Genomic DNA, 18108 nt, shown 5'->3' on the forward strand with positions numbered 1-18108 from the left:
AGATGTCAGAGCATGATGGAAAAGAAAAGATGGTGTCAGAAGTAGAGGATTTCAATTTCCCAGAATTTTTAAGGTATGTCCAGCAGACCTTTTTTTCTCCAGTTGTGTAAAAAGACCAATGACAGAAGGAATGTTACTAGATCTTGTGTTGTGGAATGTAACTGCTCAGTAGGAACATTTTAAAGAGAGTGACCATAAGTCCATATATTTCAAAGTGCTCATGGAAGAAGATAAGGATAGACCAAGAATAAAGATGTAAGGCTAATTTTCTTATAATAAGTCTGGACCTGCTGAAGGTAGTCTTGCAGCATCAACAGTGGGAATCATTCATAGGAGAAATAGAGAGAGCTCAAAGCTGGCATGTTACTGTAAGGGAGAGGGGCTAGGATAACAAATACATGGAACCCTGGATGTTGAGGATGTCAAGGTTAGATAAAAGATAAAGAATATTCATGACAGGTATAGAGAACTAAAGATGAGGGAAGACCATCAAGGGTATAAAAAGTGTAAGGCGACTCCTGTAAAAGGGAATTAGGAAAACAAATAAGAGTTCACCAAGTATCATTGTCATGCAGCATTAAGATGAATCCAAAGATATTATAAATTTATTAAAAATAAAAGAAGAATGGGGTCCATTAGGGACAATCTGTACGAGGAGCCAGAGGATGTTGCTGAGTTTCAAAATAAAAACTTTTCGTCATTATTCATAATGAAAATCAGTTCTGCAATTTGTGGTCTCAAAAGGGGAAGGTGAAATTCTGGTGCAATCCTTCATAAACAAAGAGTAGCATGTAAAATGAGGATAAATCCACAGGCTCAGATGGAAGATGAGGGAAGAGTTGGCTTAGGTTCTGGATGATACTGCTGTATCTTCGTTGGCCACAAGTGAGGTACCAATTAACTGGAAGATTACTTGTGTGGCGCTCCCTTTCAAGGACTGCAGAGAAAGATCTGGCAATCACTGATCTGTGAGCCTTGTATCAGTACTGTACTAGATAAGGTATATGCAAAAATTCTGTGGGACAAAATTAATGATTATCTGGAAAGAAGGATAGATTTTTACAGACCAATTTGATTGAATTTTTAAGGAGGTAACAAAGTACATTGATGAAAACTTTCAATGAAATCTCATATGGATGGTCAGTCCAAAAAGGTTAGGGTCCATGGGATTGAGTGCAAGTTGTCAAATTGGTTCAGATATGAGATTAGTAATAAGAGATATATGGTAGATGGCTACTTTTGCCATTGGATACATTGCCGAGTGATATTCCATGGTAATCAATGATGAGACCCTTGCTGTTTGCAATACGCGTGAATGATTTGGATGTGAATGCCGGAGGTTCAATTAATAAGTTTTTAGATGACAGCATAGAGGTTAGCGTAATGACTTTACAGTGCCTACGATTGGGATTAGGGTTAAAATTCGTACTGTCTGTAAGGAGGTTGTATTTTCTCCGCGGTTCTGTGTGGGTTTTCCCTGGGGGCCATGGGTCAGCATGGCCACAGTTGGCTAAATGGCCTGTTTCCATGTCTTTGTTCCCAGACTAATTTCTCAATGGGCCATTCATTCCTTAATGCTGACCCCACCATTGACTAAGATCAGCTGATCTTTGCCTCACCTACCTACATTTATCTGGTGTCCCTTCATTTCTTTGATACTCAAGTCTATTAATCCTGAATAAACTCAGTGATGTGCTTTCACAGCTCTTTTGGGTAAAGGTCATCTCCAGGTGACAAAAATTTCTTCTCATCTTGATCCTGAATTTCCAAGTCCTAAGTCTGGGACTGTGACCCCTGGTTCCAGACAACCAAGGCAGGGAAGCATCATCCCTGCGTCTAACCTGTCAACCTAAAAGAATTCTGTAGGTTTCAATGAGATAAATTATTACCCTTCTAAGTATCCTCCTTGGTTGGGGGGGGGGGGGTTAATGTCTCCTATTCCAAGAAAAGATCTGGTATATCTTTGTTTCACTTGCTCTATTTCAAATTAATTCTGGGTAGAGAGACTAGATCCATGTTGGATGTAGTCACACCAGCACCCAACATAAATTCAGTAAGTTGTCTTGGCTCTTCTACTCAAATCTAATTATAATAAAGGCAAACCTATTTCATGTTCCACGATTAGGCCTAGATTTCTCATTGCCTTTCCTCCACTTGATCTGATGCCTTTTGAACATTGTAATTGTATTTGTTTCCCTACTTCCTCTGACTGCTCATTTCAGAATTCACTACCTTCTTTATAGAAAATTTTACCCCTCAAACCTCCATTTAAAAGAAAATTTTCACATAAACGTTGTCCACAAATGCATCTAATTTCTAGCCATTGGTTTCTTCCTGCATCATACGATTAATTTCACTTTAAGTTGAGATTGTTCAGTTCAATAAATGCAAGGTTATTTTCCATATTTCAATATTCATTTTGAAATTACAGAGGGATTATACAAAGATTCATTTCTGTTATTGATTGACTCTTCAGGAATTTGATGAAACCTTTGGAAAATCAGAAAGTAAGACCGCTTTCTATCAAGCTCTTCAGAATGCACTGGGAGGAGAAACATCTAATTCGCTCATCAAAGATGCAGCATCCTGGTTCTATTCACTACAACATTCACTGGCCGACTACTCTGCCTTTTCCAGGGCTTTAGAGAATGCAACACGGTAAGGGCACTGTGTCGAATAATCTTTGTCACACATCATGTCTTCTTGCTTGGAATAGAAAAGATCCCAGGACACTATTTTGAAAAAGTGCAGCTGGGTTCTCCCAAAATCATGTCCAATATTTGAATCAACATTTTTTTTTAAAAGTGTGCAAATTGGCTGCTGTATCTTTCAAGCATCAAAAAAGTTTGCAAAAGAAAATGACTGGTCCAGTCAGTACAGTATTGAAAATACTCAATTGTTCATAAACCACACTGGGATAATGTAAAAGAGTGAAACACAAAGAAATGTGATTGTAGTAAAAACACAGATATGCTGGAGGAATTTGAACGGTCTTGATGCCCATAGGAGATAAGGATATATAGCTGACATTTCAGGCTTAAGCCCCTTCCTCAAGCAAAGAATAAGCAAAAAATAGACAGAGCCAAGGTGCTCAACAAAGTGATCTCTGAGTCTGTGCCCAGTCTCTACGATATAGAGGAGACCACAATGGGAACACTGAATGCAGTAGATGACTCGTGCAGATGCACAGGTGCTTCACTTGGAAGGACTATTTGGGGCCCTGAATGGTGATAAGGAAGGAGGTGTGATAGCAAGTGGAACATCTCCTGTGGTCACAGGCTTGGGTACCGAAGAGACGATTGGTGGAGAGGGTTAAGTGGACAAGGGCATCATGGAGGAAGAAGTCCCTGCAGAATATGGAGAGGGGAATGTGTATGTAGTTGTAGTATCACATACTAGGTGGTAGAAATAATGGAGGAGGATACATTGGATGTGGAGGCTGGAGGGGCGGTAGATGAGTTCAGAAGAATCCTGTCCTTGTTGCGTGTGGGAGTGGAGGGGACCAGGGCAGATGTGTGGGAAATGGAGAATATGCAGGTGAATGCCGAGTTGGTGGTGGTAGTGGGAAAGACTTTTTTTAAGAAGGTGGGCATCTATGAAGATCTGGCATGAAAGTCCTTATCCTGGGTGGAGATGCAATGGAGTTGGAGGAATGGAGAGAATGGAATGGAATCCTTACAGGGAATAAGGTGTGAAAAGGTATAGTCGAGATAGATATGGGAGTTGGTGAGTTTGTAGATGTTGTCTGTCAAGAGTTTTCCTCGTGAGATGGAGGAAAGGGTAAAGTGCTGCTAGATTTGGACCAAGTGAATTTGAGGTAAGGGTGGAAGTTGGTAGCAAAGTGGATGAAATTGACAACATGGGTGCATGAGGCAGCACCAAAGTAGTTATTGATGAGGTGAAGGAAGAGTTGAGGAGTCTTGCCTATATAGGCTTGTAGAATGAATTGTTCCATGTAGCCAACAAAGAGGCAGGCATAGCGGAGGCCTATGAGGGTACCCATGGCTACCCATTTAACCTGGAGAAAATGAGATTAGTTAAAGGAAAAGTTGTTGAGGGTGAGGTCACATTCTGCCAGCCATAGGAAGGTGGTGATGGAGGAGGACTGATTGAGTCTATTGTTCAGAAGGAAACTAAGGGCTTTGAGGCCTTTTTATGGGGGATGGAGATGTATAGGGATTGTATGTCCATGGTAAACATAAGGCAATTAAGTTCAGGAAACTAAAAGTTATTGAAATGATGGAGGGTGTGTGAAGTGTTCCAGATGTAGGTTGGAAGAGACAGGACCAGAGGAGACAAAACAAAGGTAAGGTAAGCAGAGGCCAATTCGGTAGGGAAGGAGAACTCTGCGTCTGCTGGGAAATTGGGTTTGTGGATCTTGGGTAGGAGGAAGAAACAGGCAGTAAGGGGGTTGGAAAACCATAAAGTTGGAGTCCGTGCCAGGGAGATGACCAGAAATGATGAGTTCAGAGATGGTGCGTGATACAATGGTTTAATGATACAGTGGTTTGATGAGTTTTAGTGGAGTCCTATTGGAGGGGAAAGTGAGGGGAAGTGTGTGAGAGTTGTTGTCTGGCTTCGGCCAGATAGAGGCCTGACTGCAGCAGTGCCACTCTTTTCTGCAGGTTTGATTGTGAGATTGGGATTGATGCAGAGAGAGTAGAGGGTCAGGCGTTCCAAGGTGGTGGGACTGGAATGAGCAAGGGGAGTAGTGAAGTCGATATGGTTGACATCACAACAGCAGCTGGAAATATAAAGGTCCAGAGCTGGCAGAAGGCCAGAATGAGGTGTCCAGGAGAAGGAATTGAATGGATGGCCACTGGGAGATCCACATTATTGTGGTGGACAGAATCGAGGTGCTCAACAAAGCAATCTCCAAGTCTGTGCCAAGTCTCTCCAATGTAGAAGTGTCTACAATGGGAGCACTGGATGCAGTAGATGACCCCTGCAGATTCACAAGTGAAATGTTGCTTCACTTGGAAGGACTGTTTGGGGTCCTGAATGGTGTTTTTATTTCTTTTTCAGAAGTGAAAAGTTGCTTTACTTTAGTATAATTTAATGTAAGGCATTGAAAGGCATTATTTCAATGTACTGGTAAGTCTTTCTTTTTCAGAAACTGAAGTATGTCAAGGTGATATAAGAAAGGAAGTTTTAAGGGATGCACCAAATTCAAAGACAAAGCAAAATTAATGTAATCTACTGAATACAAAATGTATCATGGTGCTATTTGAAGGAGAGGAAAATGCTTGTGTCCTTACTCACCCAACTTCACCAAAAACAATTACCCTAGCCATTTATGTTCGGATCCTAGTCAGGCTACGCTTAGTGAGTGTTTTAATCTCCATGTTTTTAAAAGCACATAAAATCACAAGTGAAGGTAGAGAAAATATGTGCAGGGCTAAAAACATTAAAATAATTTCAGCTCTTTCTTTTTAATTTTGATTGTCAAAGCTGTGAATGTAGAGAGAGTGTTTCCACATCAGAGAAATCAAAATGGATAAATCTAGTTTGGAAAATAAAGTTTATTTTAAGCACAGATGTTAATTTTAAAAAGGGCTTGGATTTAACATATTGTGCGGTTCCTGAGGGCTTATAATATGCACCTATGTGGTTTGCAAAGGCAGAAAGACTGGATGTCAGTCTCGTGGTGTACTAAACAGTACATCTGTGCCAGAAGGTCCACGTATTGATCCATCCATTTCTGGAAATTGAGGTTTCCCTGAAAATGTCACCTCACCTGAAAATAAATCTGATCAACTCCATTAATGATTTCTGGATAAAATCACAACACAAATTTAACATGATTGTCTCTTTTAGGGACTTGGAATAAGCAAAATAGCAACCAGGTTATTGACAGACTCACCAATGAGACCATTTGGCCTTTTTGTAGGTGGCCCCACATTATTGGCCTTATCCCAAAGTAGTCATTGGTTGCTGGAGTGCTAAGCTCTACCACAATGGCTCTTTAATTCATCTCTAAATATCAAATAGTTGAAAGTTTATTGATTTTTAGTCAGCTTGCTTCAAAAAGAAACCTCCTTCAAAAGGTACTCCGGAATGGCCAATAAGTTTCTTGCAGAAAAACTTAACACAAGTGAATGAAAAAGAATCTTAGCTCAAGGTGCTGTAGAAATGGAGCTGGCATTCTCCTTTCTAATAAGGCAATAATATTACATTAGATAAGCTTTAAGTTCAGATAGAGAATTTCATCACATACAATAGACAATAGGAGCTGGAGTAGGCCCTTTGGCCCGTCGAGCCATTTTACAGATCATGGCTGATCACTACTATCAGTACCCCTTTCCAGCCTTATCCCCACAACTCCTTTGTCCACTAGAGTCTTATCTAACTCTCTTTTGAACATAATCAGCGAATCTGCCTCTACCACCCTCTGTGGCAGAGCATTCCACAGATTCACACTTCTCTGGGTAAAAAAATGTTTTCTCATCTCCGTCCTAAAGGGCCTACCCTGTATTCTTAAACTATGCCCTCTAGTCCTCGTCTCCCCCATCATTGGGAACAAGTAATCCGACTTCACCCTGTCTATCCCTCTGATAATTTTGTATACCTCAATCATGTTCCCCTCATCCTTCTAAACTCCATCGGATACAAGTCCAGTTTTTCTAGCCTTTCAGCATATGTCAACCACGCCATCCCTGGAACTAACCTTGTAAATCTGTGCTGCACACCCTCTATAACTAGTATGTCCATCCTCAAAATTGGAGACCAAAACTGGACGCAATACTCCAGGTGGGGTCTCACCAGGGCCCTGTACAACTGCAGAAGGGCGTCTCTGTTCCTATACTCCAATCCCCTCTTTATGAAAGCCAACATGCCGTTTGCCTTCTTCACAGCTTTCTGAACCTGCATGTTAGCCTTCAGTGACCGGTGAACAAGTACACCCAGATCCATTTGCACCTCCCCACTCCCTAGCTTGTCTCCACCAATCAGGTAAAATAGAACTCTTGCAGAACTTGATGCCTCTTGGTCAATGTGAAATGAAATTTAAGTTTATTGTGGATGTAAGTTGTTCCATAAGTGGAGTGGGTAAAGCACAGTGTTTTGTAGAATGTTGAGTTGCAGTGATTAGATGTTCTTTTAATTTAATCATTGGATCCAGGCTTTCCAAATTACTCCTGAGAGCATGTTATGTGCACTAATTACAGTTCTGGCTGTAAGTTATTCCACATAGTATGATGAGATAAATAGTACCAGAAATCAAGAATAATGAAGTAACAACAATGTATTTCCAAGTCATGGATAAAAATTGTTCTGGTGGTGATGAGATCGTAGAGATTTGGAAAATGCTGTTGTACTTTTGGAAAGTTTCAACTCTAATCTTAATTAAACAAGAAACCTTGTAGATGCTGTGGTTTTGTTGGAATAAGCAAAAGATCTGGAGAACCTCAGTTGGTCATGCAATATCTATAGGAAGCAAAGGAATATAATCAAAGTTTGGGATCTGGGCCCTCTGACAAGGTATGAGCAGGATGGTGCCTTAATAAAAAGATGGGGGGAGGGTGTAGGGGGAGGATAAAAATGGGAGGGGGAGGCACACAGCTAAAAGACCAAAGGTGGATAAGGATGGGAGAGCTCTGAATGGAGAGGAAATGGACCTGGAGGAAAGGAGACAATGGGATAGAGAAAGAGAGAGACAGGGGATGGGCTGAACAGAATCTGGAGAAGTCAATGTTAGTGCCATCTGATTGGAGAGTGGCCAGGCAGAATATTAGATGTTTTTCCTCCAATTTGTGGATGGTCTTGGTTTGGCAGTGTATGAGGCCATGCATTAAAGAACAAAAGATCTTAATTCCAATTGACTGCATGTGAATTGAGACAAGTTGAAGGCCAAAAGCAAAATTCTCCACTGGTTGGTGTGTGAGGGCAGCAAAATCAGTTTTAGATTTAGATTTATTTTCAGAGTACATACATCACATACAACCCTGAGATTCTTTTTCTGCATCCAAGGAAGAATTACCACTTATTGGTAGTTTTTAAAAAAAAAACTGTACTCCAATAACAAACTGTAAACAGATAACAAATATAAAACAGAATTTAATAAATAAATCAATGAAGTGCACAAGAATGAGTCCCTGACTGAGTTTGTCATTGAGGAGTCTGATGGTGGAGAGGTAGCAGCTATTCCTGAACCTGGTGGTGCGAGTCTTGTGGCATCTATATCTCTTTGCTGATGGCAGCAGTGAGAACAGAGCATGTGCTGGCTGGTGTGGATCCTTGAAGATTGCTACTGCTCTCCGATGGCAGCGTTCACTGGAGATGTTCTCAACAGTGGGGAGGGCTTTGCACTCAGGGGTGTCCTCATTACCAGACTGTGATGCAGCATGTCAGCACACTTTCTACCACACCTCTGTAAAAAAAAATTACCAGGGTTTCTGGTGTCATACCAAACCTCCACAAACTCCTGAGGAAGTAACAGCTTTGACATTCTTTCTTCACGATGCCACTGATGTGTTGAGTCCAGTAAAGGTCATCCAAGATAGTGACTCCCAAGAACTTAAATTTACTCACCCTCTCCACCTCTGATATCCCAATGATTACAGGATTGTATACCTCTGGCTTTCGCTTCCTGGAAAGTGACACAGGAGGTGCAACCTTCACAACCCCAGCTTCCTCTCACATCTCAAAGATGTGGGTTAATGGGTCAATTGGCCACAATAAATTCCCCCTGATGTGTGGTTAATTGGCAGATCTAGGAGGATTGGGGTGGAGGATGAAATAGCATTAGTGTAATGAGTGCTTGTGGACTAAAAGCTTGCTTATCTTCTCCATGACCTGATGACATAATCAGAAAAAGAAAGATGGTTGTGTATCCTTCATTTCGATCTGGAATATTGCTACAAGAATCCCTCCTCAGAAGGTTAGATTAAAAACAGTGATGGAGTAACTCAGCTGATCAAACAGTGTACTTTATAGTTGATACTGTAAAGATACATGATCAGTGTTTCAGTCTTGAGCCCTTCATCAGCATTTTTGGGTCAAGACTGAGAGGGGATATGGCCAGTATAAAGAGGTGAAGGGTAGGGGGTGAGGTAATTGCTGGCAGCAATAGGTGGAGCAAGCTGTAAAAGAACATCAGTTCTTGATCCGAAACACCGACCATCGCTCTGTCTCCGCAGATTCTGACAGAGCTGTCGAGTTCCTGCAAAACCTTGTTTTTAATTGATTCCAGCATCTGCAGTCTCTTGTCTCCAATGCCATCACCATGTCTGTTTTGAAGAAAGAATTCAGTGAAACAAAAAATGGAAAACAGTTTCTTCAGCAAGTAGCCTGCAGAGAGTTTACCAAACCCTCATCTGTCTATGAAAAGTTAGCTGCTGCATTTAGAATAGTTGCCTGCTGTGGTTTGCATGTCAAAAATAAAATCTGGTTCTCTCTTTGCAGATTTAACCTTGTTATCGCTTTAGATAAAATTGATAGAGTTGGGTATTAATTCCATTACATCACTTCCTTGGTATAAATTGGTTTACATCCATTGAGTTAATCCTGTTTAATTTTAATGAGTTCTGCAGCTTTATACGCAAATGAAACTGGAAATATTACAGCAGAAAGATAGGCAGGCAGGATTAGATAGATTGTTCAAACAAATCTATATTTACCTCAAGGGGATTTATGATGAATTACATAAGTCTTGATATTCTGAAAGTTATTGACAGAATAGTACATTCTTTAGCAGTACAGTGGAGCAAAAGGTCACGAACATGTACGTGCAGACATGCAAGCACATACCAGTGGACATACAAAAAAGATTCACAAGAAGGGAGAAAAGGGGGGAAAATGGAAGAGCATCAGTTTTCCATGAAATGTCATCAAGAAAATAGATAATGATCAGATGAGGTTGTTTATGGAATAAATATTGGCCAGGGCACCAAGAAGGTTTGTGATTTTTCTCCAAAGGTTACCATTGTTTATTTTTGGGTATTGGTTAAAGCTCCAATGCAATTGAACAAGCTCTGCTGGAAGAATTTAACAGGTCAGGCAGCACCCAGACTGGTCAATGTTCCAAGCTGAAGCTCTTGATCAAGACTGAGTTAGAAGAGAGGTAGAGGTGACCCTTATGGAATTAGTGAAGCATGTAGAAGTGAAACCTGATGGACAGCTGCAGTAGATTGACAGATGCTAGAGAGAAAAATAGAGAGAAACAAAAAAAAAGGGGGTCAGGTGGAGGAAGAGAAGTCACACAGAGTGGCTGGCATGTGGGTGATGAGAAGACAAAGGCTACTAGTGTTGAAATCTGATGAGAAAATAAGAAACATAGAATATAGAGAAACCAAATGGCACTGAGGGGAAGGGGGGGGGGGAGAGTGAGGGAGAATCCAGCAGGGAGATGATGGGGCGGAAAAGGGAGAGAGTGGAAGAATCCAGTGGGGAATTGATGGAGGTGCAGAAGGGAGAATGAATGGAAGAATACAGAGGTGAGGTGATGGGGGTGGAGGGGGATAAAACCAAAAGGAGGTGGGATAAGAATAGGTGGGGGATAGATGGGACAAATTAAAAGGGGGAGAGGGGAAGAGCAGAAGTGACATGCCTGAAATTAGAAAATTCAATACCATTGTGCTGCAAACTGACCAGGTGGAATAGGAGCTACTGTTCTTCTAGTTTACTTAGGGCCTCAGTCTGACAGTGGAAGAGGCCCCGAATAGATGGGTCAATGTGAGAATGAGAAGGGGAGTTGAAATGCCATGCAACTGGGCACTCATTAGAAGGGATTGGGTGCCTGTGACTATACTTACTGGAATTCAGGAAAATGGAAAAGGGGACTTTTTGAAACATTTAAAGCTACAAAATAGATAAGATCCAATCAGGAAAGTTGTTTCCACTAGGATGTGAGTCTAGAATGAGGGAACATGATCCAAGATTCAGGGGAGTAGATTTAGGATGTATTCAGGATGGTAATGAGGAGAAACTGCTTTTTCTCGAGTAGAGAATCTATGCTATTCTCAGTGTGTATGAACTATTCTCTGTATGTAGCTGTGCATTTGGTTGCTGAGCTTTTGGGGTTTAAAAAATCAATGATTCTTTATTTTAATTGCACTGAGTGTTTTAGAATGCAATTTATAAAGAAAATCAGAATCAAGTTTATCGTCATGAACAGGTCCCAAAATATTTTGCAGCAACAGTATTGTGCAATACAGGTGCAAAAATTGCCATAAATTACATTTTCATAAATACACTATTTAAAAACGAAATAAATTAGTGCAAAAGAGGGGAAAAATGAAGTAGTAGCATCCTGCGACCCGCTAACCGGGCCAACACAGGAAATAGACGATGATCAGGTAGACAGCACATGGGATGAGATGCCTGCTCCCATAGGCCACAGGAATAGCAGTCGAATCGACCAATCACTGCCAGCAGATCGCAGGGAGTCCAATCCAGGCCCCTACATCCAGGACAGTTAATCGGCAGTCAGCCCTGCTCAAGCCACGCCCAGACGGTGACGCAGCCGGCTGCCTATAAAAGGCAAACCTATAGCCCAATAAACTCAGGGTTGATTATGCTCCCTTTGTGTGAGTCTTCTTTCTTCAATCTTGAGCTATAACCATAGCGACCCCACTACAGTGGTGACCCCAATTAGTCTAAATGGTGCTTTGGACCTGACAATGGAGAAACAACCTACAATTAATGCTGTAGGGTTGAATCTGCCGAGCTTCTAGACATCGCAAGCACAAGTATGGTTCCAACAAGACGAGGCACAGTTTGCCATTTGCCAGACCTCCGCCAACGACACGTGCTACTACCATGTGGTCAGAAGCCTCGATCAAGACACTACAGCCCACATCTTTGACTTCCTCCAGCAGCCACCAGAGCAAGGGAAGTATATGGCCATCAAGGAGCTATTAACCCTCATGAGCGACATGCTCATTCTCAATGATGGCCACACCTCTTGCCCGCTGTTCCAGCAGATCTTCCTGAAGCAGCTGCCTGAAGACATCCAGCTGCTCATCGCAGATGAAGACTTTGACCCCAGAAAGGTTGCTTCCCAAGCAGACATACTATGGGTAGTGAAGAGGGACACATGCACTATGCTCAAACAGGTGACGGTACCTCATCAGCAGCACCCAGCCAGGAAGTCCACCAATTGACCACCTGCACGGTGAACCCCACCAGTGAGCATCACTGTTTCGATCATCAACGGTGGGGTTCCAAGGCCCGTCGATACCGCTCCCTCTGCGCTTTCCAGGGGCACGCCAAGGCCGGCCGTCATTGATGGCTGTGGGGAACACCCAACTGCATAGCCTCCTCCACATCCAAGACTCCCTGTCAGGCCAACATTTCTTGGTGGGCACTGGGGCACAGTACAGTGTCCTCTCCCCATCTAGCCTAGAGGCTTGCAGAGGCAAAGTGGGCCAAGAGCTTCAAGCAGCAAATGGCTCCAACATTCGGACATTTGGCACCTGTAAAATTCCCCTCCACTTTGGGGACAGACAATTCACTTGGAAGTTTACAGTAGTGGCCATTCATCAACTTGTTACTGGGTGCTGATTTCCTGAGACCCATCTTGCTATTGGTGGGCATTAAGGGGAGACGGCTAGTACATGCCTGGACGTTTCAGACACTCTCACTCAAGGGCACCAAATTTACTAATTCCCACCTGCATTCAGTGAGTACTGCTGACAATTAATTCATTCGAGAATTGGTGGAAATCCCCTCCATCACTACACCTCATTTCAACTCAGCAGAACCTAAACACATCATTATGGATGTGTTTAAAAAGGCAGCAGGAGGTTGGAGGCTGTGCGGAGACTACAGTTGCCTAAATGAGACCACCATGCCTGACAAGTATCTCGTGCCCCACATACAGGACTTCACCAATGACTTGCAAGGGTCATGGATATTCTCTAAAGTGGTTATAATCAGATCCCAGTCCATCTCGAGGACATTCCCACAACTGCCATCATAACCCCCTTCGGTTTTTTTAAATTTCTCTGCATGCCATTTGGGCTGAAAAATGAGGCTCAGACTTTCCAGAGGTTGACTGACACATTGGGCTTGGATGTACAATTTGCTTTCATCTACCTCTGACATTTTAATAGCCAGCCACACCCACACTGAGCATGCCCCTCATTTATCAATCGGGCCAAGTGTCAGTTTGGCTGAGACCATTGATTTCCTTGGCCATTGCATTGACCAATGTGGAGCCAGGCCATTGCCTGCCAAAGTGGATGCTATTTGTTCCTTCCTCAGACCATCAACCATGAGGAGCTTGCAAGAGTTCGCAGGTATGGTCAATTTTTATCATCGCTTTATATTTGCACATCATGAGCCCCTTATTTCCCCTTGTGGCAGGGCCCAGTAAAGACTTTCAATGCACTCAGGAGGTGACCAAGGCTTTCCAAGTCACTGTAGCTAAGGCCATCCTCCTTGTGCACCCGAACGCAGAAGGCCTGACCACCCTCACAGTAGATGACTCCAGCAGAGCGATCGGGAGCTGTACTTGAGCAAATGGTTAATGGACAGTAACAGCCACTGGTTTTTTTTTCAGTAAATCTCTCAGGCTGCCAGAGCTCATGTACAGTGCCTTTGATAGGGAGCTGTTAGTGTTATATCTGGCAATTTGGCATTTCCATTACTTCCTGGAGGACAGGAACCACAAACCACTTACTTTTGCTTTCAGCACTGTGTCAGACCCATGATCAGTCAGGCAACAGCGGCACTAAGTATCTGAATTTTGGACAGACACTGACCATATCACTGGCAAGTCCAATGTGGTAGCTGATGCCCTATCCAGTCTGGCTATCCTAGTGGTGCATGACCCTGCCCAGGTATTGACTATGCGGCCCTGGCGGATGCACAGCAGGCAGACCCTGACATACCGGTGTACCAAACACTGGGACATACATATTGCCCCAGGTAAACGCATACTGCTCTGCAACACCTCAACTGGTAAACCGTGCCCCGTCATTCCGACTGCATGGAGGGGGAGAGTTTCAAATTCAATCCACAATTTGGCACACCCCTACTATCAGGACTACAGTTAAAATGGTGGCCAACAGGTATATTTGGCATAGCCTCCACAAAGTGGTCACTCAGTGGACCAAATCATGTACTTAGTGCCAGACATCCAAGGTCCAGACCCCTCCACAGCCTTTCGAATCAGCACGCCATCGTTTCAGCCATGTGTACATAGACATTGTGGGGCCCCCTACCTATATCCAGAGGTGCATGTTATCTGTTGACCATGGTCAACTGGATGACTAGATGGCCAGAAGTAGTGCTGCTACCTGAAATCTCCTCAGAAGCGTGTGTACGAGTATTACTGAACACCTGGGTGGCACATTTTTGGGTCCCCAAACACTTAACATCTGACTGGAGGGCCCAATTCACCTCCAGCCTCTGGACCAGCTTTGAAAATGCCATGGGGACTCAACTCGACCACACCACTGCATACCAACAGGTTGGTGGGAGGTTCTACAGGCACCTGAAGACTAGAGACCAAACTAGGCTGATGAACTCCTGTGGGTCCTCCTAGGCATCCATACCACCCCAAAGGAGGATCTCGAGGCATTTTCCGCAGCATTGGTCTATGGAGCATCCCTGGTCATCCCGAGTAAATTCGTGGTGGCTTCTGAGGATTTGGGGGAGCTTCCAGTGGCCACATTGTCTCAAATGCGCGAGTGCCTGGGCTCACTTTCTGCAGTTAAGCCCAGAGCCCATGGGAAAGCCAACACTTTGTTCCAAAGAACTTTGCAGACTTACTATGTATTCATCTGACATTGGGCTCACTGGCCACCCCTTCAGCAGCTTTATGAAGGGCTATATTGTGTCTTCAAACACAATGACTCCACCTCCATGTTGGACATTGATGGAAGGGAAGAGACCTTCATGCTCAACTGGCTGAAACTGGCCCACTTGTACTTTAACCAACCAATCACTCACCCGACCCCACGACACAGGGGTCGGCCTCCTAAAGACAGTGTCCTGATTCCGGTTCTGGAGGAAAATCGCAATCCACTCCACAGGCCAACACAGAAAACAGCTGTCAAACATGGCGTTTGAGCAAACAACTCGCGGGATGAGATGCTCGCTTCCATAGAATGCGAGAATAGCGGTCGAATTGACAAATCACTTTGAGGGATCACAGAGGGTCTAATCCAGGCCTGCACATCCAGGACAGCCAGTCCTGCTCAAGCCACACCCAGGTGGTGACGTGGCCAGCTGCCTATAAAAAGAGCTGCAGCCCAATAAAATCAGTGTCGATTACATGTGTGAGAGTCTTCTTCAACCTCGAGCTATAATCCCATTATATCTCGAGCTATAACCGTAGCGACCCTGCTACAACATTTATTTAAATAAACAAATTCAGTTCAGCCAAATATTGCCGAAGCAGTCTGCTCAGTCATCAGTAATATGCTAAAAGATGCCATCAACAATGTTATCAAGTGGTACTAATTTACCATATAAACCAGCTCACTACCATTAAATTTGGGTCCAGGTTGGAGCTGAGTTCTTGTCATTGGAACAGTCCCATGGAAAAGTTGTGAGACGCAAGTTGGTGATAGAGAGGGCTTATGGGGTTGGGTGTGATTGATGTTAGATCCAGTAGGGGAGGGGGGGGGAAATAATGTAAATGTGCATCCTGAAATTGTTCAAGCTTTTGCCGATCTTGGTAGGATTTAAGTTCACAATTCAATGTTAATGGTCATCCATTACCATTCCCTGTTTTAAAAAAAATCTTGCAATTGGCTCTCTCCCAATGTTTGCCTTTAGTATAGATTCACTGGCACGGAAGACCAATGATCAGTAGAGCCTTTCAGCTGCATCTGTTTATGCCTCACCCCAGTTACCCTGTGTACTTGAGCCAAACCCGGGTGCTGTTATAATTGGAAGCAGCATTAATGATACTTGCTTCATTTATACCAACTATGTCCATTTGAATTGTACATTTAACGGGTGCTCAGGGGAATAAAAGACCTTTCATGTTTAACAGCAGGGAACTTCATAAGTATTAAAATTTGGATGAAAGTAAACTAGGTTGTAAAATTCAGTGCAGGCTGGTTCAGTATCTGCAGGATATTACAATAAAATGAATACAAATTTAATTTTTCTCATGTCATTGAGTTTCAATGTACAAGCTGTATTGCCTTTGAGGGATTCCAAGCAGAGCAAACGGTGAGGTAGAAAAATCTCACATCAATGACTAAATGTTCTGTTGAGTTAGGTCAATTTGTAGGGATCTCTATGCTAGGTCTAGCGATGAGCTTCAGGTTTCGGTCTGAACTGCTGATCAACAATATGGTGAATAGTTGGTGAAATAACCAACTTTCTTTTATCTGATGTCAAACCAATTATCTAAGTGAATACAAAGGCTTCCATGGAACCCAATGAAAACCAATAAGTTTTATCAATGGTAGAGTCACAGAACTGTTTGATCAACAGTTTATGGCAGATTTATGGTGAAATATTTCTCTATGTTGCCACTACAAAAAAAATATGGTGCTGATTCACAGCCAATATATTGTGGCCTGGGGGCCATTAGCAGCCTCTCTCCCCCTGTCTGTAATCAGTCTTCTTATTCTGTGGAACCAGTCATCTGTTTTAGGTCTAAAAGAAAATGTTGTTGGAAATTTGTTTAAAGCCAATATAATTAATGTTTTGTTACTTACTGATTGTGGATATATACCTATCTCTGATAACGTGTACAAGTTAGCTTCAAAAGCTCAGCAGGAAAAGGTGAAATCAGGTAGGGTGATAGTGGGAGGAGACTCCATAGATTGCAGCTGCAAACAAGACTTTGGATGGTGTGTTGCCTCCCTGGTGCCAGGGTCCAGGATGCCTCTGAGCAGGTACAGGACCCTCAGAGGGGATGGAGAGCAGCCGGAGGGTTTGGTCCATCGTACTAATGCCACAGGTAGGAAGGGAGGTGTGGTCATGAAGAATGAGTTTAGAGAGTTAAGTTGCAAGATAAAATGCAGAACTTCCAGGGTTGTCATCCAAGGACTTTTACCTGTGCCATGCACTGGTAAGGTGAAAAGTTTAATTTGTGCCTAAGGAGCTGATGCAGAAGGGAGGGATTCAGATACATGGATCATTAGACTCTCTTCCAGGGTAGGTTGGACCAGTACAAGAGGGACAGGTTACACTGGAACTGTAGGAGAACACAGGAAGATTCATTCAGGCTGCTCAGGTGGGTTTAAACTAGAGTGGCAGGGAGGTGGGTAGCATAAATGGCTCGTTTTCTGAGTGGCAGGCGGTGACCAGTGGGGTGCCACAGAGATCTGTACTGGAACCCCAGCTGTTCACAATTTACATTAATGATCTGGATGAGGGGATTGGATGTAATATCTCCAAATTTGCAGACGACATTAAGCTAGGAGGGGTTGTGTGCACTGAAGAGGGGGTCAGGAAGCTCCAGTGTGATTTGTATAAATTGAGGGACTGGGCAGATACATGGCAAATGCACTACAATGTGGATAAATGTGAGGTTATCCACTTTGGTAATACAAACCGGAGGGCGGATTACTATTTGAATGGCAATAGATTGGGAGATCAGGAAGTGCAGAGAGACCTGGGGTACTTGTACACCAGTCTCTGAAGGCGAGCATGCAGGTACAGCAGGCGGTTAAAAAGGCAAATGGTATGTTGGCCTTCATATCAAGAGGGTTTGAGTATAGGAACAAAGATACCTTACTGCAGCTGTACAGGGCCTTGGTGAGACCACACCTGGAGTATTGTGTGCAGTTTTGGTCACCTTATCTAAGGAAGGATGTTCTTGCAATGGAGGGAGTGCAGAGGCGATTCACCAAGCTGATACCTGGAATGGCAGGAATGACTTATGAGGAAAGATTGCGCAAATTGGGATTGTACTCGCTGGAGTTTAGAAGATTGAGAGGGGATCTCATAGAGACATATAAAATTCTGGCAGGACTGGACAGAATAGATGCAGATGGGATGTTTCCAATGATGGGAAAATCCAGAACCGGGGGCCATGGTTTGAGGATAATAGGCAAACCATTTAGGACCGAGATGAGGAGGAATTTCTTTACCCAGAGGGTGGTGAATCTGTGGAATTCATTGCCACAGAGGGCAGTAGAGGCAGGTTCATTAAATATATTTAAGAGCGAATTAGATATATTCCTTCAGTTTAAGGGT

At 43.2% G+C, this 18108-nt stretch overlaps 1 protein-coding gene across 1 annotated transcript in view; it reads left to right on the plus strand.

Annotated features, from left to right (window-relative positions):
- tg (thyroglobulin) overlaps positions 1–18108 on the plus strand; it is a 344749-nt gene that overhangs the window by 287331 nt on the left and 39310 nt on the right. The window contains exon 45 of the mRNA XM_069915700.1: positions 2477–2658. Within this exon, the coding sequence (XP_069771801.1) occupies positions 2477–2658 (182 nt within the window). The remainder of the gene's footprint in view (positions 1–2476; positions 2659–18108) is intronic.

Source organism: Narcine bancroftii, chromosome 2 (assembly GCF_036971445.1).
Source record: "Narcine bancroftii isolate sNarBan1 chromosome 2, sNarBan1.hap1, whole genome shotgun sequence".
Classification (NCBI taxonomy): domain Eukaryota; kingdom Metazoa; phylum Chordata; class Chondrichthyes; order Torpediniformes; family Narcinidae; genus Narcine; species Narcine bancroftii.